We start from the raw sequence: 27,476 nt of genomic DNA, 5'->3' as shown, positions 1-27,476 counted from the left end.
CAGTGCGCACTAGTTCGTCGCGAAGTAGCGTATGAAATTGATAACAACACCATCATAAGCTACACACTGCATGCACAATGTCCTTCATCGTATTACTATGTATACCTGTTGTTACCTTTGTCGATTGACAGCTGAGAAATGGATTTATGAACGTGTTGTCGTGACTTTGTTTTTAGTGTCCTTTTCATAGCCTCCGGATTGGAGGGGATCTACAGAATAATACCTGCCAGGTATACACACATCACCCACCTGCAGGTATAGAAAGAAAGTGTAAAATACTGTACCTCCAAGAGTTGTCAAGAGTGTAGATGTAAATAGTCGTGTTATATTCAGGTATACAATACAAAGGAGACGAGAGAGACGCAGTTGGAGAGTGATTGTGTTGTGGGTGCGAGGGGGAGGAGCAAGAGAGTGCACACACGCGAGATAAGAGAGTGTTTTCAGCTTCGATGCACCCATAGTCCACGTAGGTGTCATTGTTAATCAGATAATAAACAAACATACCTATACCACCACAAGCAGCGCAAAACCGAGCGACTGCCAGCAGGGCGTTCGTGGCCGTAGTATGTTCGAGGAGGAAAAGGGCGCCGCCGGCGACAAACGGAGTTGTAGCAGCACCGAGCCCGACGACTCCTCACCGAAGGCTCGACGCCAACACCTCCAGCAGACACGTCCTCGTCAATTGACTCTTTAAACAAACATTACAGCAGCAGAAGGCAGAACTGCGCCCGGCCTCTGTCTGCCTGTCTGACTGCCTCTCTCGCGTTTACTGTCACCCACAGCTCAAGGACCCTCTTCATTGGGCTTATCTGTATCCCGGAGAGGCATAATTGTTGTTCGTGCATCCTACAAAACCCATACCTCTCCAAGGAGACACTCAACCTCTTGAGTGTTACTTTTTTTTTTTTTCCTCTCGCTCCACAAAGTATAGGTTAGAATCGTGCGATAGAGAGACCGTGTACCGCGCTGTACAAATCAAATCAAGTTATTCGCGACTTGAATGTTATCGAGTCCGCTGAGGGGTTGAGTTGTCGTGCCGGTGGCTGACCTTGACGTATATACTGCTTCGTGTCGCTGGTCGATTCATGCCAGACGGTCCGCGAAGAAGAAGAATAAGCATCATTCACGCGTGACTGCTGGATTTACGTTATTGCGTGTGTGTACAGATTGCAGACGACGGGGGAACTCCAAAATTTAATACGTAAACATATATAGGACATAAACAGTTTGTACATAATATACACAAGGCAGTCAGGATGACGGCGATGTTGGTCTTCGTCGCGGAGCTCTCCTCCAACATATTCTACGTCCTCGCGGTTCTCGTCGTCTTCTGTCTCATCTTCCTCTTCATTATGAAGTGAGTACAACACAAGTATACACACACTGATTATGCACCTTGTACCTGTATAATAACATAATATATACAATAGCAAAATAGTAATTAAATGTGTGCTACATTGGCGAGTGAGCGGTGATTCATTCATTGTCGGAGCACGTTCTCGTAGAGCCAAGCCAAGACACCAAGTGGTATATATTATACATTTGATGTTACGATAATCATATGTATATAATGTTCAAGCAAAATTTAATAAGTAGACTTATACATGCACTGACAGCATATTATTATATGCACGACGCGACGACACGATCATGCTGTATTTCGTAATTTCGCGCGATACCAGAAGTAAATAATACTCGTCTACTACCCCATATATATATATACTGTTTAAATATTGTAGTCGGACTTGGGCGGAATTTTTAAAATTTAGTTAAAATTACAATAAAGTACTTAAGCGTATTTAAAATTTTCTCAAATACCACCCAGATTATTATATTTATGCCAAGTGGTGTTGATAAAGAATTTATTTTTTACAAGAACATACTACGTCATTGAATTACGCTGCGTGTGTATAAAATGGTCCGGTGTTTTTATTAAAATAATCGTCGTTGGTAAGGAGCTCAAGGTCAACCAACTACCGAGTGAAAGAGAATCGATAATGTATTGCCATCGTTTGATTCGCTGAGAAATAACAGATTTGTCAAAAATTTTATCGTTCCGCACGCGTTTAAGTGTAAAAACAACTGGTAAACACACGGCTCATCTGTTTACACAAGTTCTCGGGAGGTTCATTTGTTTCACCTTTTTTCAGATTTTTAATTCTCACAAGTGTTTTATCGGTACCACTGTGTATATGTATATATGTGTGTATTTCGATGTCAACAAACGCTTTTAAACATGTATATACCATTGCACTTTGGCGCGTGTCACGTGATTGTCTCTCAGCTCGGCGATAAACGAGTCGATAAATAGCCGGAGAGTGGGAGCAAGGCAGTATAAGAATGGAGCGATGTGAGAAGGAAAAAGGTTTAAAGGAGTATTGTTTGACAAATGACCGGTATGCAATCGAAGCAACACGAGTTCTGTTGGACCGAAGTAACGTCACGTCTGCGTATATAATTATAATAAAAAAATCCTCTTCGTTCGGTATTTAAGTAACTCATCATTCCCCCGACACGGGTGCAACGATCGCCAAAGAATCCAAAAAAAATTCAAGTGCATTTCGGTGTCTCGCTGCCACCTTTGGAGGATGATTCATCCCCAATACACACACCCAAGACTTTTTCTCTCGCAGTCTATCCTTTTTTTCTTTTTTTTTTTCCTTTCTTTCTTCGCGATCCTCCTCACCAGCAGTGCTAAAAGTCCGCTAAGGTATCGATAATTCGGGGCCGTTATATCACGCATGTATGTACGCGCGGAGAGTGCAGTGGAACCGTAAAAAAGGTGCCAACAAAAAAATATGCCACCTAGCGTGTTTCCCGGCTCGATTAGCGCCTGCATAAATAATTTTCTCTCGAAACGGGCTTCCGCGCCCCTAATTCCGGCGCTGATCGGTATACGTATCGGTAGCGTGACGCCACCCAAAACGGAGCACCGTGGATCGATCGTCCATTCGTACAACAACGCTTGTAGCGCATTAAAAAAAAGAGCCTGTGTTATCCCGGCCGATCGATCGGCTGTAGGGGGATACAAAATTTTACTGGCGATGGTATCGGCTCTCGCGACCGGTTGTGCTAGTCACGCTTCTTTTGCTTTTCCGCTCGAAAATGCAGTGGCGCGTTTGAAAAAAAAAAAAAATATTGGGAAAAAGAGGTGCCTCCTTGTCCGCTATACCGCAAACACGTGTCGGCAATGAACGCATGAATATTAATACCTTCAACGCGTCTCTATTCGTGCGAGAAGCGAAGGAAGAGATGACCCGAGTTTGTATGATTTTTTTTTTTTCCCCTTTGAAAAATATCCACGAAAATGGGCGCACTCAATTTCGCTGTACACCTATTCAACGTGCCTATACGCTATGTGTGTCATGGTTTTTTCTTTGTGTGCATTTGAGTTGACATTTTGCACACCCGGTCTACTTTACCTTGTTGGCACAGGCAAGCGGTATACGACGTTTCTTTTGATGCCCGAGTGCGGTTTTAGTGATTTTTAAATCGGTATCATATTTTATTGTATCTTTTACGTAAATTTTGTATAGTACGCGTAAGAAAAAGTTGAAACAATTCAATAGAGTAGAAAACAACTTTTTCATTTATCGTGAATAGTGTGCATTCTGTGCACGGCTATAAAAACTTGCTACTAGAATAATAATATTGAACTCGAAGCTCTTTATGTCAATATTAAAATAATCTTTAAAAAACTTTTAAGCCGCACCAATGAAATCGTGAATAAGTTTCGAGTTGCGCCGTAAAAATTTCATGGACATCGGTATGTAGTCAGATCTTTGCAAAAGTTTCTGGATTGTGCAGGGCAATGACCTTTTTCTGTGTGCAAGTGGCGAGAAGAGAAGTCGGAAGTGGATCACTTGAGAATTATTTTCGGTGCACCGGCACTTGTGTAAAAATTAAATGTTCCTTGCACATGTTGGAAAAAAACAATAATAATTTCATCACGCTGACGCAGGCGATCCCACTCTCTTATCCATTTTTTTTCACTTGATTGACCCTCTTGATGCTTTTTTTTTATTTTTCATCAAACTGAGAATACAACTGTTTTTTTATCCATATGTACGGATATGAATCATCATTTATTCTTCAATGATAATACAGTACAGAGTTACAATTAATACAAGTATAACCATAGAATTTTCAAATAAAGTATCTTCTTTTCATCCTCAGATTTTCTATTTAAAATCTTACACTTTTTGGAAAAAAAAAAAAAAAAAAAAAAAAACTCATCTTTAAAACTCGCCTTAGAAGTGATTTTTGGAAAAAGAAAAAAACAATGTATATGTCCATCAATCACTACAAGTGATGTATACCGCATAATATATGTACCGTTAAAAAAAAAAAAAAAAAAAAAAAAAAAAAACCTTTTGCAAAGCTCGATCGTTACGAGCGGCTCCCCGAATCGCACCATCATCCACCGCATCATCCCTCCCATCGACCATCGCGCATTGGAGCCTCGTCATCTCGTTAATGCTCCGCGTCAATCATCATTATTATATTCATATATTACACAAGTGGACGGGAGCACGTATTACATACATGCATGCGTCCCTATTGGCGTATGGCATATGGAAAAAAAAAAAAAAAAAAAAAAAAAAAAAAAAAAAATGTGCAGTACAAATCGAGTGAATGTAGTAGCATCCTCCGCGTGACTTCCTCGTGACATGTATCGGTACAATGTACTTGTAGTGGGCTATTGCATCCTCTTACGAAAGAGAGGCGCCGCCGCCTCGTCTTGAAGACAACAAAGTCACCGACTACCACGACGAAGAAAAAGAAGCCTTGCATGCGGGCGATGCACACACGTGATATATACTATACTTTTACATATATATAGGATCGCGTGCGAAAGAGAGGCATCGACCGATTAGGGATGTACTTATACAAGAACATATGATAGCAAAAGACATAGATGATACCTACGCATACGTATACAATATATGCCCAAATGTACATGGTACCCGAGGAGTTACGTAACGAATTACGAGGCTTTCACAATCGCCGAGGGGCGCGAGCCTCTTCATTTTCCCAGCAAATATAAGTACGCCTGCACCGTAATATATGGAATCTTCGAGCCACGACGAAGATGGTGGTGGTGCCGGTTATTTGATATAACTTGCTTGATCGCCTATATGTGCCCCCTTGAGAGAGAGAGAGTGCTTGTTTCTTATATATGTATATATACATCTTTTGGGAGCCATATATGACCAATGCGAACGTCGTTCTAGAAGGTTCGGATTCATACCGATTTTCCGTGACTGGAATACTTCGAATCGTTCGCCTGGAGCACGTGTATCACGGTACTTATATATTATACCTTTGAAGATGCGCGGCGCGTTTCTCGGGACTGTGTACAATGGACCCTTTGCTCGTGGTGATAATAAAACTGTTTCCTCTGTATCAATAAATATTTCACCACTGCTCATCCCGCGTCATCCATTCATATTTGGCTTATTCCGTCCCGTTATTTACGGCTTTGTTGTTAATTCTTTTTTTTTTTTTTTTTTTCTTACCGTATACAAGGTGCTGCGATATATTTGTTGAACCGAATCGGTGAAAAAGTTTTGAAATCACGTGAAATCGATATAAAATTCACCGATTCGTTTCAACAATCGGCCATTCATTGAAAATCCATAGTCCACGGGAAAAAAAAGGCACGGCGCGTGCATTGTACCAGTAAAAAAGCTCGAGCTCGAAGATGCGCTCTCGTCCGTTGATGCAATACGACGGATACAAATACCAACACACGCGCTACAACACATACATTAGTTGTATTACCCAACAGCATCGGCTCTATATATGTCCATACTGTATTTTATCTCCCGCGCTTATACGTTATGTACATCTTTCTCGAACACGTATATGTAAACTTGTATGTTTTAAACGATTTTTTTTTTTTTAATTTAACAATTGTTGGATGACGCAGATTTTTTTTTTTTTTTTTTCAAGAGATAACAATAGTACAGTGACGAGGAGAGTTTGAGAAAGAGAGAGGGTTATCGTCGGTTATCCAATATCGCGCGCGATTACGTAATTCGAAGGGGCTTCGTCCTGACCCGGAGACAAAGAGGCCGTAGATCTATAGCCTCTCCAATATTGAGTAGACGAATCGTTGTCGGTTAATTGGCTCCAATCGCTCATACATGGTATACCTATATTGGATTGGATTTTCCATCCTTTACCTTTTTTTTTTTTTTTTTTTTTTTTAATTTTTATGAGACTGGTTTAGGAGTCACTCACCTCTCTCAACCGATCGGGGCACAATTTTTTAAAATCTTACAGCTATTTTATCCTTATAATATCGTAGTCGCGAAACAATAGCTGATTAAAATGAACAATTTAATTTTCAAAGACTTTATTATTTTTTCGATTAATTCGATCGTACAGTCATGTATAAGCATTTCCTGTATACGTATCGACTTGCAATGTAAACTACATGATATGCACGAATAGCTAATAATATATTCATGAAAATGTACAAATTGTCATGTCCTTTGCGTGACGCGGCGACATCGGCAAAAAATGTCCTATACACATATACGTAGATTTAATCGAGGGAAATTGAAACGTTTTGCAGGAACATGATGGTGCTGCGAGTCCACGGGGACGACTTGATGTTCGGCAGCACGGGGGGCGTGATGGCCCACGCGCCGCGCATACCGCAGATGAAAATGATGAAGGTCCACATACCCTTCACCTTCAAACTACACGAGAGCTTCAAAAGTACCTATGCTGGTGAGTCATTCGTCTTGAAGTGAATTTTTTTTTGTTTTCCATACGTGTGTAAGTACGACGTTCGAGTCAGCTTGGGATCTCGTTGATTTCGATTATTTCGAATCAGCAGTTGAACCGCATTGTGTCAACATGGCAATTTTTTGGTTCTCGCGCAAAAACTTTTCTAGATTTAGGACATTTATTCATTGAATAAGTCAATTTTTTTTGTTAGTATTATAGAAATTTTCAACATTTTGATGATCAAACAGCGACGTTGAAAATATTATAAAAAATCGTATCAAAAGAAATTTGCTTCAACAGTTACATTCATGATCTTCGAAACTTTATGCATCATCACAATTATCAGAGCACCTTTTGTGCTATTTTAAAAAATTTTCTCATATAACTAGAAATATAATAAAAAGGACTATTTCATGTTAGTACTTGATGTCTATTAAAAACTTTCTCTCCAACGGTGCAGGCACGAATCGCGTGAGCACGTCTATACGCGCGTGCTTGCAGGTCCATCGTATATATAATATCGTATACTTAATATTATATTGTCAGTGCATTTTAACGGTATAACGTATATCATACACGTGGCCGTGTAACTAGGTCGGGTCGGCCAACAATCACAATAAAAAAACCTGCATTACTAATGGCATTTATTTGGGATAATCGCTTAATTTTGTTCATAAAGTACACGAAAAAAAAAAAAAAAATGTATCAGCTAGACAATCTTACTTACCCTCGATTTATACTCTTTAGTTGCACTGATCAAATTTTCTTTTTATCAAGTTTATAATTAAGAAGGCATATATCGATATGGTTTATGGGAATAAAACCCAAGGAAAATCGCAACCATTTTCGTGTTTACTTTAAAACGTCATATTGTGATGTATCAATAACTTACTACTCACCACTTTTATATATACATACCTCCAAATACAAAGTCGAAAAGTGGCCTTTAAATTAACAGTCCGAGCTTTTATAATTTGCAACGCTATTCGGCAACGCCATTAACATACCCGAAGCAGCGTATTTTGCAAAACGACTGCACAAAGAGTTGAAAAGAGAGTTCTTAAACTCGGGAAAAAAAGCATAATTTACTGATTCAGGAATAAGAGAGGGGACATGGGATGGCATAACGTTTGGTGGTAGCGTTTTTGAGGCACACTCTCAGTAACAGTACACCGCGCCTAATATAAATACATGCATGTACAAGTACACTGCATGTGCTTCATGTACGTAAATAAGTATACTATGCGCATACACGATGCCCCGAAGTTCATCGGCTCGATGATCACATGCGAGATCCCGGAGTTTGCGCAAGCCATTAACAACCGCAGTACTCGCGCTATTACACCGCTGAGCCGCACTGTGTATGTGTAAACGCGTGCACGTATAAGGTAAAGGGCCCATCTATGAGACAGTTTTTTACCACTTTTTTTGCTATTAAATTAATGTACACTCTCTATGAGCGGAAATATATCAAGTTTTGGTATCAATGAAAGCATTAGATCATTACGAATAATATTATAATTTTTAAATTCAAATAAAACGTTAAAAAATAATTTTATAAACAAATATAAACAGGATGGAAATGCACCTATTAATGAGACACATTGAATCTGTAGGGCCCTGTGTATGAGACACACGTCCGTTACTATGAGACACCCATGTTATTTAAATGCGTCTTGAGTGTCTCTTAATAGGGACAACACATGTTTGAGGTTATGTTTTCACATTGTACCTATGTATGAGACAGGGTCTTACAATAAAATTCTTTATTATTTAATAACGTTTGAAGTTCTTTAAAATATTTGTTTATTCAAAAGATTATATTATAATGATATTAAAAAAAATTTCTTTTCATGTTTAAGTATTACGTATATAAATTAAACTGGGTGTCTCATGCATAGGTACCGATTTTAAAATTGTCTCATAGATGGGCCCTTTACCTTACGTTACCTTTCGAGTTAACGCGCGATATGTAGATTTCGACACTTTTCACGAGTCTTTGGTAAAAAAAGCCTGACCGTCTCCCTCTTTCTCCACAGATATCTGCCTCTTTTCGGCTTGAATTGCACTTCTTCTTCTCCTCACAATATCTTTTTTTTTTTTTTTTTTTTTTTTTCCTTTACGAAAAATCTATACATTATTCGCAACTCCATTGGATTTCACCGTTACGTCGATTCATAAATTTACACGGATCATGACTTAAGTTTTTTACTTGATTACCACAAGTGACAACTTACACGAGATCCAGACTGAAGTCATTGGACAAAGCAATAAGTACCAGAAGGTTTTTTTGCACTTAAAAAAATTTTTTTATATAACTAGTAAAAAATATTACTATCGTAATATGTAAAAAATATACCACTAAATAAAACAAAAAATAATTTTTTTTAAAACTACAACTTTTGCCTTTATCACTTGGTTTCGAACGTCGATTTCTTACCCAACTTTTTTTACCTTACGGAGGATAGGTATTTGTATGACATCCTATACAATGAACCGCATACACGCGTATCCTTGCAAGTAATTAAAACTTTAGCATTGATTTATTTCCCGCGTCAAAGTGACAATTTCTCTCTTTTTATAAATTTTGTTTTTAACTATTTTGATTAATATTTTTGTCCGATCTGAAGTATTCAATTGATGGTTTAAAAACCATTGTACAACAACTCAACATTATCATCGTAAATTAATCGATCGATCAACCATTGAAAATAGCCTCGACCAATGAAAGAAGAAGCGCGTTTGACCCGCCGGCCTACGCGTGGTCAAGGTGAGCCGAGTTTCGCAACGTTTCTCCGTTAACACTACGGGCATACTAATCGCGTTATCTCCCACGCGGCAAGCATATAATATACACGGCGTGCGAACCTCGACAAATCACCAGTCGAACTGTATTAGAGGTTAACAAGTGCATACTTTAATTGTATTTGTACGATTTTTTTTTTTTTTTTTTTCCCACCCCCCACAGACTAACGTGAGTGCACTACCTCGGTACTCAAGCACACCAAGTTCATGTAGCTTTAAGACATAGAATTACACGAAAAATAAGAGTGGGGCGCGTAGGAGAGTTAAATAATAGCCTCCCTTCATCGGTCGATCATTTCAAGCCAACGATCAATCCCAACACCTCTCACTCGTCACCTCCGATGGATCTTTCAATATTGGGAAAGTTACGGAGCGCGCCGGCCTGACCTTGTCCAGCCGTTGGCTGATACGGTGAAATAATCTTCTCGTTCTCGTTTCTTTTTTTTTTCTTTTTTTTTTTTTTTTTTTTTTCCTTCTCGAGGTCCAGTGCCGTCAAATTTCGAAACCTCGTGCACGCAAAAATGGACACGCGACGCGGCGACGGGTTCTAATCGGCACCGCACACATTTTCAAACTAGTTTGGTCGCGGGGAGGGTCCAAACGTATATAGCTTTTCGCCAATCAGCGAACGGGATAATTTTACACGCGCGCCAGCGTGGGTCTTGCGCAAAATATATATATATATATGTATAGGTTTTTTCGACGGACATTTCGACGTGACCTAACGTAGATCACACGAAACTGGACGACCATGGTTTCGTTTCGTCGCACAGGTAGCACTCGTGTCTCGTTTCTCTTGCTCACCTCTCTTTTATTTTATTTTTTTCATTTTTTTTTCTTTTCATGGTTCAGCAGGCAAATCCACGCAAGCGTGCTTGTTTGTCGAATTGCACACGATATTTTTTTTTTTTTTTTTTTTTTTCCTTGCATATATAAACACACGAGAGACGGTGAAAAAGGGTATCGTGTAAATTGCCAGTGGTGGATTGATTTACGCCGAGTTATGCGTTTAATCGCGAACACATTGACACAGGCGTGTTGTACGCGGTGTAGATATACGGATATACCCATTTTGTAATTCCGATTTCTTTCGGAGCGATGGAGCTTGGCCATTGAAATTTATGAGAATTTTCATTGACGATAAACAGCAGGTATATACGAGCTCGACACTGCACGAGCTGTTTTCTCGTCATTTGTTTATTGAGTAGGTAATTACAAGCGACAATAAATTGACTCGTTTTCATATTAAAAGCCAATTCGCAATTAAGTATGCCATTCGTAAGCTTCAATTTACACATTAAAAGTCGATTGTGTTCTTTAGTATGGCTGGAAAATTCAGAATTATCCCAAAGAAATTATTTTTCATTACGGTTTCTATGAGCATTTAAAAATTGTTTATGAAACATATTATGCTTAGTGATATCAATTAAACCAAGTTTCAAAAAATTTTGGCAATTTAGTCTAGTGGAATTCTACAAGTTTTTTTCCCGTAGAAATCGATTTTTCGATACGAAAAATGGTTTATAAAAAGAACACGGTTTGGGCCTTGCTCAGCATGTACCCTTTCTTTACTGCGACTAAATGAAAAAAAGGCAAATTCCGTACTTATACGCCTTCTCTCGCACTCAAGGTATTCCCGTTACGTTTCCGAAGCAAACAATATATTCCATTGCGGCACACTGCGTGGCTCTTGTAAGACGCCATAGTTCCCTCACTATTTTTTCACATCGTGAAAGAAAAAAAAAAAAAAAAATGGCGCAACGCAAAAACAAGAGGTAAAAGAGCACATTTCTGCGGCGAGGAGAGCAATGGATGGTGGGGCAGAGGGGTGCAGATGGGAAAGCGAAAAAAAACTGAATCGCAACGAAATCTTTGTCGACAAAAGCCAGGGGCAATTTCTTTTTCTGCTCCACTTTGAAAATGGTGTTGAGCGACGATACAAAGTAAGAAAACACCAGGAGCATACCATGTTATCTTCCATCGACAATCGAATAAAATGGAACTGGAAAAATAACGAGTGGAAATGAGGGTTCGCAGGTTTGAAGCTGTAAAGAAAAGTGGAAAAAGCAGACTTGGAGGAAAAATACGTATTCGATCCATATTCGCTCTTCCCTTATCCGAAATGTTGATATTATTTGTTCTGATGAAAACGTAAAGCCTACACAGCATATATGCATGATTATATATAACAGACTAAAACATAGAGAGAACGAAGATGAAAATTGTCTGCCAAAAAAAAAAAAATATATATTTTCTCCAATTATAAGGAACTACAAACTGAATTTTTCCGATGTAAGTGCTAACACAGTGGGACAGTCATATGACATTGATGCCCCAAATGCACTCAATTCACACAAACAATTTTATAGCAGTTGGACAAGTGGAGGCGGGCGCGTTGACTGTCCATGCGGGGTTCACTTGACATTCGCACGTAGCTCCGATGCCGACGTGACTTCATTAAACAATGATTCACGGTCTCGGGTACATATTATGTACATACATACAACAATAGTATGTATGACTTTAGTCGGTATATACGTATTTGCGTATACATATAGAGCTACATCTCAAAGCATCAGATACTTAATAAACGCTCATTCGCCCGCATCGGTAAAAATCTATAAGTATACGAGAGCTATGAGCCTTCATACACACACGAGGGCTGCTTTTTTTTATTAAATTTATGAAAACAATTGATTCTGCTTTTAAAACTCCGATTGTAGAATTTCGTTCCACTTAATCACGTGTGTGGAAAAAATTTTAGGAAGATATTTTTCAAAACATGATTACCAAACTATTTATTAAGAAACAGAGTGTTGATAAACACTCGAGGGTCAAAGTACTCATCATCGTAAAGGTGTAATGGTTTTTGAATGACTCTGGTATTTGTATACTCATTAATCAAATGCATACGAGATAAACACTTACCTGCCACCGCTGGAACGATGTTGATTCTCACTAAAAAAAATTGGTTCCATTCATCACTGCACTGATAATTCGTTTGGGGTTTAATAACCTTTGCCGATAATTTCTTGTGCGCGTCGTAGTTATGTAATCATATAGAATCCAAATAGCTCTGCTTTTTTTTAAATTCTTGTACCACAACTTGGGATTTTTCTCTGTTTTTCTAGCATTCCTCTGCAAGAAAGTTTAATCGATGACCTCTTTGATATCATTTTTTGTGATACGTATACTCAAACATTATTTGTGTATACTTTTTCAAAATATTGTAGCCAGTCACGGATAATTAGTATGGCGGATTATAGTTTCGCAAGAACTAATTTGACTACAATCGTGGCTGGTCGTACAATTGGATTGTCGTTAAAATGTAACTTCGTTTAGCAATGCAAACGAGAGTATCGTCGATTGCGCAAAAAATTAATACCCCAATGCGCAAGAACAATTAGCAATTTTAATCGACGCATGATTATTTATTTCTCTAATTGCTACATCGACTTTCCGTTTTCAAAATTAATTTCGTTTGTTTGAAAAAAAAAACAGGGAAAAAATTTGTTATGCAAAAATCGTAATTGTACGCATCTTGAAAAATCAAATCGCATCTGTGAAATTAACTTTTAATAGATTCTAAAGTTTTCGCTAAAACCTTTTTTAAATTCTCGTATGGATTTTATACATTTGTATACAGTTACAATTGAAATATTCATCAATAGAATTTGATTGTCATAAATCAGTCCAATATTGGTTATAAGATGAATCGGTAAATAGGAAGGACCAAATGTATATTCAGTAGCTCGTAAATAAAAACTTTTCCACCATCACGTGTATTTTGATGAGTTTTCATGAATTATTAATATCTTCACGAATCAAGGATATTTTTTTTTATCCGACACAACTTTTTAAGCAAAAGTATATAGGTACACTAGTATAGCTCTGCACGTGTCTCTTCTTCTCCGTGGCGAAACTCGGGACTGAGCGAATTAAAGGAAGAGAAACGTAAAATACGTACACGATTGAAGGTAATTGTCACGTTCGTTGAACGTGTGACGATATACATATGTAAATTTAGATCAAAGATTGGTGAGTGGAAGCACGATTAAATTTTTTAAGCCAAAACCTCAGTTGATATTCCTTGTTTGCAACATTATCATGATCATCATCATTGCATACATACTAGGTAGCAGAAAAAAAAAGTTTCCTCTAAGGTAACAAAAAAGTTAAAAATTCAATGGTAATAGGTGTAGACAATATTGATGATTTCACGGTTGGCAGCAATAAATCGTGTATAAACCTAGTACTGTGGAGGAAAAAAAATTTTTTTAAATGCAAAAGAACAAGTAGTGACCTACTGGAGCTGTAGGAGGAAAAAAATAACGGTCGAACGAGTCCCGATCTCGCACGGTTGCATTAATAGCAAACAACCGCGTCTACAGCCAGGCACGTGAGCAAACAACCAGTTTGGATGAATTCATGCCGTTAATTAAGATTCCCCAGCCGCGTATACTCTTGGCTGTCAGTGCGAGTTTGGAGCTTTGTAAAATACCCAACTACTCTTATCTTCATTGTATTGTACTGGTAAAATCTGCTCGAATCTGCATTAGCTGATCGTGTCTCTTATTCTATATTCCTTTACTGCGACGATGCGAACGACGTCCGGCTTCCCCTATCGGTATCAAACGCGTATAGTTGTGCGGACACGTGACCATAGGTTATTGGGTTCGACTCTCGCGATTTCTGCAAACTGTAATCATCCAATACCAGTATGTTACTTTTCCAACTCTTCGTATTTAAATCTGGCCGTGCAACCTAATTTATTCAGTTGGTTACATAAGATTTTCCAAAGTGTTCTATTTTCTTGGACGGCATAGAGTTACGTTTTCATTCACACATCGCTTATTAACGAGGTGTGCGTACTCGAACACAATGCAAACTCTAATTTGTGGGTATTTCTAATTAACTGTCGGCCAGAACGGTTTGCTCAAGGAATTATCGCATTAATTTCAGAAAATGGCGTGAAGTAACGAAAAAACGAAAAAAAAAATCAAGAGAGTAATGCTTTGTTGGCATAAGTCACCTCCTTGACACATAACAGGATTGAAACGTCAAGTGGTGCATTGATAATTACATCACAATAGATGCAGCAGCGTTTCATGCTAAATTTTTTCGGAAATCAAGTGTGCATTTAGAATTTTACTTCATCAAGCGATAAAAAAGGCCAAGACAAAAGAATTTTTTATTTTCAGTAGATAAAGAATTGGCAAAGACAAAAAAGTATCCGGATTGGCTAAAATTATATCCACCATCTAAAATTACTCAAAACGGAAAAAAAAACCAGTATTAAACAGGAACAGTTTGAACTTTTCATTATAATCCTTGAAAAGAAAAATAAAAAAAAAGGAAACTGCACTAAAACAATTTTAATAAAGAGATTTTGACCTTAAATTAGAACAGAGTTTTAGAATGTTCAGGGAAAATGAGATAATATGAAGGTAGATTAGGTGTGCATAAAAAGTAAGGATACTGTCATGGGATGCATAGAAAAAATTATTGAGGAAGTAAAGGGGGTTGTAAGATTAAAAAAAAAAGATTTCATCAAAGTATAAGATTTGTTGTTGTTTATTTACGTAAGAGCTCGCTTGAAATCAACATCCAGCACGATATACTCACGACTTTAGTACCATGCAAAAGGACAGGTGTTTAGGCAATGGACTTGAGGTGTTTTTCCAAACGTAAATTCATCGTTCTTCGGGTAACGGAAGTTTGTTTTTGATTTAATCGAGCGTTGAATCGTGGCTTCCTGGGTGAAAAACCTCTCCGCAGTTTATAATAAACGACCACTGTTTTGGTTTTTTTTCTGTTTGACGATGTTTTGTAAATTAGTGCGGTTTAAACAAACTGTTTTTATAAAATAAAGTGGTGTACGAAGAATCTTGTGATGGGTATTGTCTCGTATTTTATATTTTTCAATATGTTTGTAAAACCTTTTTTTCTTTCTATTAACTAAGAATTTCAACGCTTTCTAGTCAGTAATTTTGAGAAATTGCACAACAATTGAATGAAATATTGGCAAACTTGACTGCGTATGCTAATTACAAGAAATTCCAAAAATATAGTCCGACTGATGTGGTAATACTTGTCGCTGTTAATAATCATACACCCTTGGTATTCCTGTTTCCCAGTTTTTGATACTAAATAACATACTTTTTTGCAAGTTTCGCACTTTTATGACACCCTTGTTAGGAAAATAGCGTTTGACATCGATGTGCATCCAACCTCCTCGTGCTTATATCTAAAACCACTACATAATATTGCACCACGATATTTTCGGTTCTTCTCTATTATTGTTAGAACTGTGTTTATTAACGTTAAAAACCAATTTAATAAAAATTGTATAATTTCCATGACAAATATTATTCCAACTCTGTAAAATCAAATTCTGACGTGTCCTTGTACCCACATAGGTACTCGAAAACAATTGAAAGAAACTATTTGTAAAGTGGTACTTTTGATCTAGTGTTTTTGGTAAGTTGAGTGATGTCGAAAGAAATTTTGCATAATCGCAAGTGTATATAAATGTGACTTGTGGTTGTGGTTGAATAAAGCAATACTTGATTTACGAAATCCAATTCTTAGATCGTTTAGGAAATATACTCGGACTATTTTAAGCTGTTTTTCCACTTGAGCAAGATATTACTTCAAAGAGTTTCATTTACACTATTTTCATTAATATTACCAAAGTATATAATATGTAATTAAATATGCCGTTAGACAAAGTAAAAGTATGGTTACTAAATTGTTAATAAATAGTATAAATTTTACCCAAACTGCATGTTGCCATGTTGGAAACTTTCTATAATGTTCGTGGTTATGAAAAAAATCTCAAACAATCTTGAACCAGCTAAAAAAATGTTTCACGTTTACGAGACTTAAAAATAACGATGTTTTGATATTGTTGTCTAAATACATCCTAAGGTATTCTTAATAGCCTGTCGAGCGTCAAACTTAAAATTATACTTGTTGCCTCTCGGTGTATCGTGTTTACGACGTATAAGTATATGCATGCACAATACCTTGGCGGCCCTCGCCAGAAACGGCTGGTGTATCCTTGGCCTCCATATCGCTCCAGCTTTACAATGCAAAGCCTTTTGGTTGCTGCATCGTTCTGAATTTTATTGTACAACTTTTTTTTTTCTTCACGAAATTTAATACACGCATATGATTATCTCATGTTCATACGTAAGATTTATTTTGATGTTGCGAGAGGAACCAACAAAAAAAAGGAGCCTTATTTATGCATCAGCTGTATTTGGACACAACCGTGTGTTGAGTATTTAGCGGACGAGTGAAAAAAATATGTTGACAAAAACAATATGTACTAATGAGATGTCAATGTTGTACGATGGTCTCAATTACGAATGAAATTTTGCTTGGAAAAAGGCAACGTCCATACATTCGACTTAAATTTTACGGGGGCAATAAATAAAAAGATTATAAAATTTTTTTTCCAACTGAACGAATTTCGACCTTCCGATGAGTGAAGGTCAGGGCCGTCCGTGTAAGTGAGGACGGCTCGGGTCAGTCACTTGTTCTAGCCTACAGGTGGTGGTATTATTTTGTTTCTCTTGACACTGCGCCACGGTAAAAATGTTAATTGACGATGAGACAACTGTCCTCGTCTGCCGTAGAACGATTGTTTTAATTCTCACCACATCGGGACAACAACGACGGCCATTGATTATTCATCATCCGAAATTGCGTGGATCGACAAAAAAAAATATAAATTCTCTTTTTCTGCAGTTCTAGATTGACACTAGGCACCTACGTTGTTCACAAGAAATTAAAAGTAAGTGCGCTGACGTGCATACGATGCTTGTACAAGAGAGTCGAAAGGATTCGAGAGACAAACGTGCGATGAAACGTTATACTCTATGGTGGCTTACTCGTGCTTCTGATTCGCAATCCTCGTGCGTCTCGGCAACCCCAAGGTCTGGCACATTAGTCGCCGAATCTGCATTAAGTACTTTAGCGAGTGACTTCGAGATGGGAATGGCTAGTCCCGACAACATTGTCGATTTCTAATTTCCTTCGAGTGAACAGAGTATAGCTATATCTACAAAGTCACTTTTGAAAAGAAACCATCTAATAAAATGTGCTCTACTCAATTATAATATTAATTCACGTGCGTATTTTGCGAGTGACAATCGATTACTGTGGCCTCTGACTGGTAACAAGTGGCTTGGTCCAAACCGAGTATCAACATTATTTTACACAACTTTCGCTGAAACTTAAAATCTCTTTGGAAGATTCGACAACAATGGCCAAAGGATTGCATGTAAATAAGAAAGCGAGAAACGCCGTTTTCGAAAACTATTAAGTAAAACATATAAAATCATCGAGAGAGAGAGAAAAAAAAAAAAAAAAAAATCATCCATTGGTAAACAATGTGAATCAGCACTATTTTTATAATATACGTATTACTTTCCTTTATTTAATAAAACAATGGCCATCCATTTGTGTAAAAATCATGTAAAACAAAAAGTAAAAGTTGAAACGTTAAAAAAAAAAAAAAAAAAACTCCAATGTAGATAACAAAGAAATGGCCACTACCATTATCCACCATATTATACTTAATACATATTAATGCGCAACACATCCACGTATACGCTTGTACGGGTATATATATATGTAATCGTATTTCTCACTTTACCCAGAAACTCGAGCTACGTGACTGCGAATCGAGCAGTGCAGTTTGCTCTCAAGGTCGGGTCTCTCTCTCTCTCCCGCGTCTGCCTGTTCCGATCGACGAGAATCCAATTAATATTCCCTTCCTTTGGCCACTTCGCTGCGGACTTTGATACATCTCGCGCTCTCGGTGCACGTGAGACACTCCATCTCGGCCTAGATTGCGCTGACCCTTGGAGGAGAACGCGCACGCCTCGGCAGTTTCTACCTGACTGGGGTCACGTAGACGCGGCGATCGTTAATCCGCCTTTTCTGGATCGACTGGCATTATAGTCGCTCGCGCGCGAATTACTCGCATACCTCGACGCGTGAAAAGCACGTATCCGCGAGCACACTTGGCTTTTTCATGAGGGCTCGTATACGTATTATTTTGTGGATTGGCTGTTTTAACGGTTCGAACCTCATTTTCCTCATCTTAAAGTATACAAGTGAACAATCACTTGGGGGGATAAGAGAAGACTTGTTTAAACCTTTCGCGTTGGCAAAAAAAAAAAAAAAAAAAAAACTATTTCAAATGAGATTCGTAGCTTTTTTTATTGAGCTTGCAAATTGCTGAGTTTTTTCTGAGGAGAAAGATGAAAAAATTCACGATGGTCATGTAATGAAATATTACACCTGCGTGATAAAAAATTCACTCCACCATCCACGCGTCATACACTTGAAAATAATAGTTGGTTAAAGTGTTTTTGCTTCTTTTTTTTTTTTTTCTCAATGAACTGAGGTAAAATTTTTCGAGGCCCTAAAAAAAAATATGTGAATTTTCATGAGGCTTGTGCAACTGGTTAAAAATGGTTCAAGGAAAGCATTGTCCTCGAATTCATTGAAATTCCATGCGTGTGTCAAAAGTAAATGAAAATCATTCATCTCGTATACATTGAAAAAAAAGTGACACGAATAGAGCCTTGACAAGGCCTTCGTCGAGAGGACTTGCGATCAAAATTCACAAACCTCCGGTGAATATACTGTTGCCCCGATGGTACATGCCAATTCGATGGATATAGTTTCATCGCAAACATGATTGATTACGTGGAAGCCGACCGATGAATTTTTATATAGAGTAAAAGCAGCAAAAACCATTTCGACTCGGGTTACCATATCATTTTTGTATGGGTACTGCGTTGAAAGCAAAACTTTAAGTACTTGACAGCTATATAATATACGTATATGGTCGGTCGCCTCATCCGCGCGTCGACAAGTTTTTCAAAACCCGAGCGAAATGCAACCCGAGAATCTGTACTACATGCACACATGCAGTGCGCGCAATTTCAGATATTATGATGGTGGGTATGTATGTATATATATATGCACGAAGAAAGGAGAGCGACCGCGAGGCCCAATTCTCATGGCGCGTTAAATGCCACAGCGGTTCTCCGTCCCTTTCTCCCGCGACTCGCTTGCGCAATTGGATTTGATAATAATCACCGGTGCGGTGTATATTGCACGGTCGCCGTCTCGTCGCGCCAGCTGTTTACATGTTATCTATGTACACCACTTTGAAACTTTTTTTTTTTTTTTTTTTTTTTTTTTATGTTGTCTCTGGTGTTGATGCCGCTGTTTGCCAAATATACCGTACGCGCGTGGGAGTCTCGAGAGAGAGTTTTAGACTTTTTTTGGTTTCTTCATTAAACGTTGGGCCATTGTCGTACGACGCAAAGGAGTGTCTTGTATTTTCACCCGAGAGAAAAAAAAGTCCCATCATGCGTGGATACAATTATTTTTGGACGATGCCTTGTATACATTTTTATTCTAATGTTTCACTGCTTATATATTATGTATGTGTGTCATGTCCGATTGAGCCTCAAAGGTGAAAATTTTAAAACGAATAAATTAAAATCATCCGTTTTTTTTTCTCTGGTGAAAATCGTAACTGTATTTGTGCTTAAAATCTAAAAATTTAGGTCTGTTTTTTCCAGCTTAATGAAAAGTTAACGGGTTGGCGTGGGTTTTGAATTCCCGGCGTGTACACTTCGATGCAAATTAATGCTAAATTTTCTGACGTGTTTGAAAAAAGGTTTTCAAGAGTTTGTATTGCTTCCACGTGGTAAACGTTTTTACCATCTCGTGGGTTTGGGAGGACCACTACACCCATGAGTATATTATGATTCTAGCAATCTATTCGTAAGTTGTAGCATAGTAGGGGATCATAATATTTTAGACCAACGTGACAGCGCGATGATAAATTTTCCATAGTAAAAAAAAAAAAAAAAAACAAATACGTTCTCAAGCTGTGTGTGTATCGATGTTTTAAAGTCGAAGCGATTCATTCGGTATGTAAAATTATTCGCGACCGCAGTCGAAAATCTTTAAAAACGAGCGATCAAAAATTATCCCCGTAGTTTTAATACGCCTATTCGATTTTTTTTCTATACCTATATATCCAATGATCATTTGGGGAAAAAAAGGTGCGTAAAATATTTTCGCGGAGTGTATATTATATAAGTAACGTCCCGAAGGCACCTTCGACTGCTCAAGTCTACATACATATTATACACGAAAGAAAAGATCACACATTAGTCACCGTATATAATATAGGCTTGCGATGATGTGGGTATGTAATATGTCAGCAGGGATATATTCCAAATGTTGCCTTTGTCGAGCTAAGGCGTCGCGTCGAGGTCGATGTACCTGTGCCAATCAAGGATTCATTGACCTCGTCATCGTAACACTCCGAGCTCGCCTTCGCATCACCGCCACTTCGTCTTCTTTGGATCACTTATTATGTATATACCTACAAGTTTCCCATTAACGATTGGAAGACCCGAGTATACGAATCTCATTTTTCACCATATCTTCGGAGAAACGAGCATTTTCTTCTTTTTTCCACAATGACATTCGGGTCCGATTTTCCCAGAGGGAAAATATGTAAAAATCGTATAAAAATTTTACATTTAATTTCTTTTCCCTCCAGCCTGCTCGTTTGCCCACGCGTGCAAATAACGCTAACGGTAATCTCTCGAGCGTTCACCGCGCGAGTAAGTATTATACCAGTCGCGTACGGCGCGTTTTGCGTAAATTTTTCCGCATCGCGGCTTATATGTATATACGCACATATGATACGTCACATACCCGCGGCATTATAGCTCTCCTGCACTGCTCTTGCGGTAACTAGGTCGGAGAAATAGGAAAAAAAAAAATAAAAAAGGAGAGCGCATTGTAGTTTTTTTTTTTTTTTTTTTATCACCACTCGTTTGTTTGTTAAATATAATGGAGCTCTGTAAGTATATTATTTTGTTGTTTGCAGAGGTAGAGTGCGAGGTCTCGAGCCAAGTGGAGTACTCGTTGCAGGCGATATGGGGCGTGAGCATCCGCGAGCTCCACCTCGCGCTGTGGAAGCCCTGGAGCGCGCTGAGGGACGCATCGCTCAACGGGACCCTCCTACAAGGCCACGCGCAATACTTCACTGCGGCACAAGCGTATCCTTTTACTTTGTGTTACCCTCAACAATGGGGAACACGGTGGTTTAGACGGGGTGTGTACAGAGTGTTTTTCCTTTAATACAATATTCGAGTGGTTTTTTTTTTTTTTTTTTTTTTTTTTTTTTCTTCCGTCTTCCTTTGTTACGATTTTTCGAGGAGCTATCAATATAACGACGCGTGTTGACGGCGGATAGGAAAAAGGGGTCGATCGACCCACGTAAATGTATGTAGGCAGAGTGGAAATTTCGGGGCAGTCGTTATTACGTGCAAAAATACATTGGGAGGCGACCAACCACAATCACCTAAGGTGTACACAGGTGGGTGGGGAATTGTTGTTCTGGCACTTTTATTTTCCTTGACCGGCGCCGCGTGAGTGGGCCCGTGCAGTAGACAACCGCACACCGAGGAGACACTGAGACTTTCGTTGCCGGCTCCCGAACTCGAGCTCGGCACCCCGCCCCGGCTCTGCTACCCGCTCGTCATTTTCTTGACGCGCAGGGACACCAGGGAATTGCATCCAGACGAAACGGTGAGTTTTATTAAGTACACCCGTTACATCTTTGGTCTCGTCCATCCGAGGGAAAACACTTTTTTTTCTTTTTTTACGCTTTTACAACCTTCAGATTGCTGTTGGGGTCGAAACAGACTTCCCGTCGAGTGTACACTAATAATATTTAAATGCGCCCAAGTTTAACAACAATTTTTTTAAACTTAGATATAACAGGACACTTTACGCGGATTAAATTTTATCAATCGCTATCGCGTAATAGCTCCGTTTAATCTATATCCATACTGTTTGATTTAAGGGTTTATGGAATTTATGAAGTATGTATTAATAGTAGTTTTCGTCGGATAAGTGTCGCTTATGTAACGAATGCTATTTTTCCTACCAAGGGCACACCAGCCCTCAAAAACGCCCGAGGTAGGAAAAATTATTTTAATAAACTATAAAAATATTAACACCACGCTTATGGATCTAAAGTGTACGGAAGCTTGTCGTTTTTAATATGCACATTTACAGCATGGCCGTGTATGGGTACAATTGATGAAGGGTAAGGTGTAGTACTTTTGGTACACCGTATTTAACGATTTCAAAAATGATAAAAAAAAAAAAACTCACACCTCGCATTACCAAGCACAATCGGATCGCATGAATATTAAGCGAGACGGGCATTCGGGTGTATGAAGTATATACATATAATAATTATGCTCGGTCAGATCGAGAAACGCGGGCGCGTGCGCCCTTGACGATCAGATCGTTCGATCGAGATAGAGAGAAGTGAAAAAAAAAAAAAAAAAAAAAAAAAATAGAAGGAACGGTTATAGAATTTTTATTCGTATACACGCATGGGTACTCGACGCGAGGGATTTTAACGTTGTTTTTCGAGGCTCGACGGTGGGTTGAGCAACAGATTATACATATTATTTTTACACCCATAAACATACACATGTACCTACGTGCGATGGCCTCTGGGTTGATTTTTTTTGCTTATTTTTCTCTCGTATATATGCTTGCAGGTCGCGCTGGTGAATGTCGTACACATAAAGGACAGCGTCTGCACGCTACCGACCTCGATTCTCGCCCAGTACCTCAAACAGGCCAACGGCCAGCTGTCCTGTCTCAAGGTGAGCCTCACTCATCTCCCGTTATCAACGACGACCCAAGTCTATAATTATTATAAATGTATATATTATACTCATCTCGCACAAATCACATGCACATTATTATCATACAAAGTCATACATTTGATCTTCCAACTAACTCTCTTTATAGAAGTAAGTACACATAGTCGAAACTTATTTCTATACGGTTTGTCGTTTCTTTCGAATGTACAATTCACCGGGAGGTTGTTTGTTTCAATTAAAAATCAACGCGTTTGACGGCATCATTGACACGGAAATCGGTGGAAAACTCTCGATCTGTATATATTCTCTTAGATCGAGAAACACCACGCAGTGCTTTAAAGTAACGATTGCGAAAATGCTCGACGCTCCGCTGCGCACCGATATCGCGCCCGAGTGAACTTGCGTTGCAAAATTTCCTCCCGTTTGGAAATTAATTTCTTTCTTTCTTTTTTTTTTTCATAATATTTTCAAATCCGTTTGCTTCGCTTATAATCGATTGCCAAAGCATTTGTGGGGTAAAAAAAAGGGTTTTGTTGAAAAAATAAAAAGGGGGCGAGGGGGCAAATTTGTATCCAACCATCGTTTGATCGAGCGACAATTTTTTTTCCCGTAGCATATAGGTATAGAGGCCGAGTGCGCGAACTTTCGGCCTACTGACAGTACTGACTGTTGCAGTGGATATATATATGGTACTTACAGCGGTAACGTAACAATCGCCCGTTAGTTCCTTTCTCTGGCGCGTGCATTGCATAGTACACATATACAACATAATATTATATATACGAGAGGCGACGACGATGACGCTTACACGTATAATATACTTAATCGTTCGAAATGATGCTGGCCGGGAGGTGTTACGTCGAAAGGTGCCTTTTTTTCTTTCTTCTCTATATAATTATACCTATGTTATCTTGTTCTTTAAGACCGTACTTCTGACGGTATACAGGCTTTTGCCATTAATAATCGAAACGCCACTTTTAACAACTGTACTACTGTATATAGCTGTTTATCCTCAGGTGTCGCGATGTCGTTTCTAAGATATGGATGTGTTTTTTTTTTCGAATCTACTGTGAAATTATCATCATCAAGTTTAAAATGTGATACTTTGCATAAAAATATGATTTTTGTACGTGAGCTCTAATACCGTATCTAATTTGAAATTTGAAACTATTGACATTTCCGTCGACTTAATTCACTTGACTTGAAATTACGTCTCCGTAGTCTGTGATTTACCTTCTTTGATGAATCATTGTCCTACCAATTGATTATTTAAACTTTGCTCTGATGCACTTTATATAAAAGTATCCATCAGCAGTTATACGTAATTGTATGAATATAAGTAAACTCGGGTTAACGGCGCGCGTTGTTGGCGGTGGGTATGTTGTAAATCACTTGGATCCAAAAATCCAATAGGAATGGATTGTTGGCCCGACGAGTCCGGTGTACGTGAGATTTTTCAAACTCCGAGGGCTGTAAATGTAGAATAAAAAAAAAAAATAAAATAACCCGATGTATATGCACACGCGTGTCTGTTGCAGCAACTGTACCTGGCGACGGGCAATTCGACAAACTACGACGACACGGGCGTGTCGGCGGGCCTGGGTCCGGCCCTTGCTCTGGCAGAGCCGTGCCCGAGCAACGGCACCAACTCCCGGGACGCCCTGGTGGCTTCGGGTGCCGGCGACGCCGACGCCGGCTCCCTCTGGAACAGCGCCGGTGAACAACTGTGCGTCGTCTGCCAGTACTTTCCGTTGTCGCGGGCCCTCCTGCCGTGCCGGCACACCTGCATCTGCGCCTCGTGCTTCGGCAAACTGGAGCGCTGCCCCATGTGCCGGAGCCCCATCAAGAGCTACTTTTGCATCAGGAGCGAGGAGTACATGCCCCCCGAGAAGGAGCTCAACCCGTGCAAGCAGCGCCCCCGCGCCCAACACGGCCCGTCCCACTGGCTCCACGACTGGAACGACCGGCTCACCGACTTTCTCGGCTTTACCCGGTAGACCCCCCCTCTTCACAACCACCCCCTCTCTCTCTCTCTCTGGCTTGAACTCGAATTACTTTAACGAGAGATTAAAAATTATAATGTACCACACCTCTCGAGATTTTCTCCGTTAATACCTGCGCTTTATCAACGAGTCCGTAAAAATACAACATCTTGTGTGTCATTCGATGCTCATTGAAATATTGTCTTTTAATCCGAGCCGTTGGAATAGGTGTACTTACTTATCTGTCAAACCCGCTTGGTATTATTATTATTACTACTACTATTGTCATCTCGAGTTGAAATTGGCAAGAAAGATTTGTGCTCGAGGAGTATTGTTTTTTTTTTATAAGATAGAAAAGCTTTCGTCGAGTCAATGAAACTCGAGATAGAAGTCGTGGAACTTTTGCCGTAAATCAGCAAGTTGTTATTCAAGCAGTTGGAAAAAATATTCATGTCGGTCATTGGAGCTCTGACGTTGCGAAATAATGCGATTGTGCGATAACACAATTTTATGATTTCATACATTCGTCGTCCGTCTGTGAATCCACGATTGTCGCGCGTTTGATTTCCTTTCGAATAAATTGTGACTTTAATCAATTTTTTTTATTTTTTTTATTTCGGTATCGTCGTTGTCATTGCGCTCGCCAGTAACTCTTTTGTCAGGATATTCAAGGTTTTTTTTTTTCATTTTTTTTCTGTTCAATGTGTAAACGATGACCGTCCGATAGAAATAACTTTTTTTATCATTGAATGAAAATGTTTTCATACTCACATTAAGATTTACCATCGCAAAATAGTGTGTATGCGAATGAATGTTGGCAAGCAACGAGCACACTTTTTTGTCATGATTTTTAAATTTGTGATTTTATTCCTTGATAGCGATTTTTGACTATAAAAAAGGAAAATTGTACTATGCAGAAAAACGACTTGGAATAATTATACAAGTCTGTTGTTTGTCTTGCAGAAATAAATGTTAAACCAGATGTGCACACTGCGAGTTATTAGAGCACGTGCGTTAATTTGTCTTCTAGGTGTCAAATTCATGTTTCCCAATCGGTGTATTGCTCCTTTGAAGACGGCGATTTTATTTTTAGTCGTACGATAGTATTCTTGAACTGTTCTTCTTTTTGATAACTAAATTTTTAATTAAAACATTGCATCCTCTGTTTTTTAACTCGTCAACTGATTTTATTTTTTATTCCGCGTACTTCGGATCGTCATCATTTTTAAGAGATTATGTTGCATTTAAGAATTAAGAGGGACGTATTTATTAACTAACAGGTTAAAAGAGGCCACTATTTAATGTTTGTGTCTTAATATATTGTTAAAATGAAGAAAATATAAATTATAAAACAAAAAATTAAATTAATTGGAAGTTTACTAAAGATTGAGGGCTAGGACCAAGAGAGAGAGAGAGAGAGAGAAAGAAAAACTATAAAATCATCTCGTGCATTTTTTTCCAACTATAAATTGAAATGATGCAAATGCAGCTTTCGTTGCGTGTACTTTCTTATAAGGTATTTTTATTATTCCAAGACATATCTTGAAAATATACTATGCTTATAAAGTTACTCTTTGACTTTTACTAGTTTCTTGTTCTTTGATCTCGTTGATTATGAGAACGTAGAGATTTAAGTCTTTGGAACGGAAAAACAAAAAAAAACAAAAAAATGAAAAACGATTATTAATTAACTTAGAATGAAATTTAAGAAAAGAGAGGAAATTAAGGATAAGTTGTAAATATACAGTCTGTGATAATCCTGAAAATATCTGTAAAGTTGTGGATTGTGTGCTCGGATGGAGGATACAGTCTGATCGAATGATAACGTTAATCATAATGTATTTAACGCGCGGGTGGTAACTTAACGAATGAAGGAAAAAAAGGGATGCAAATTTTTGCACTGAGAAATCAGATGGAATAGAATGTCAACTAATTAACTAGCCTTATTTGTAATCTCCAGTAATGTTTGTAAAGTTTTATTACTTGAGTAGCAATGTGAATGCCACGGTAATTTGGCATAATGTATATAATTATACACCCAACGTAGCAGTTAAGGCCTATGAAGTCAATGTATTTTGAATTCAATTACCAATTTATTAATTTGTATAGTATGCATTGTAATCCAATGATGCGAAAACAATACCCGTATGCAAGGACTTGTAAATAATTTATTTAATAAAGAGTGTCGTTCCTAATCATTGTATTT

General features: G+C 38.4%; 1 protein-coding gene across 2 annotated transcripts; it reads left to right on the top strand.

Annotated features, from left to right (window-relative positions):
• LOC106646924 (cell growth regulator with RING finger domain protein 1) lies at window positions 1-27,452 on the top strand. 2 transcript variants are annotated; one of them, XM_014363148.2, is made up of 6 exons: window positions 1-1,357; window positions 6,584-6,741; window positions 21,488-21,659; window positions 22,053-22,191; window positions 23,181-23,288; window positions 24,827-27,452. In XM_014363148.2, the coding sequence occupies exons 1-6, from the start codon at window positions 1,257-1,259 to the stop codon at window positions 25,283-25,285; spliced, it is 1,137 nt and encodes a 378-aa protein (XP_014218634.1). In that variant the 5' UTR covers window positions 1-1,256; the 3' UTR covers window positions 25,286-27,452. The 2 variants fall into 2 exon arrangements, with proteins under 2 accessions (XP_014218634.1, XP_014218633.1); XM_014363147.2 differs by having other exon boundaries at window positions 22,050-22,191.
• The last annotated feature ends 24 nt before the right edge of the window (window positions 27,453-27,476 follow it).

This window comes from Copidosoma floridanum, unplaced genomic scaffold (assembly GCF_036245765.1).
Source record: "Copidosoma floridanum isolate Cflo_tuat_1 unplaced genomic scaffold, Cflo_Japanese_pri ptg000013l, whole genome shotgun sequence".
In the NCBI taxonomy this organism is placed as follows: domain Eukaryota; kingdom Metazoa; phylum Arthropoda; class Insecta; order Hymenoptera; family Encyrtidae; genus Copidosoma; species Copidosoma floridanum.
This window is presented reverse-complemented; position numbering and strand designations above follow the sequence as displayed.

Excerpts from the sequence above, each read along its gene's own strand:
- LOC106646924 (XM_014363147.2), top strand. The coding sequence starts at position 1,257 with ATGACGGCGATGTTGGTCTTCGTCGCGGAGCTCTCCTCCAACATATTC. Across the intron at positions 6,742-21,487 it reads CTTCAAAAGTACCTATGCTG|AGGTAGAGTGCGAGGTCTCG; the intron begins GTGAGTCATTCG and ends TGTTGTTTGCAG. Across the intron at positions 22,192-23,180 it reads AATTGCATCCAGACGAAACG|GTCGCGCTGGTGAATGTCGT; the intron begins GTGAGTTTTATT and ends ATATGCTTGCAG.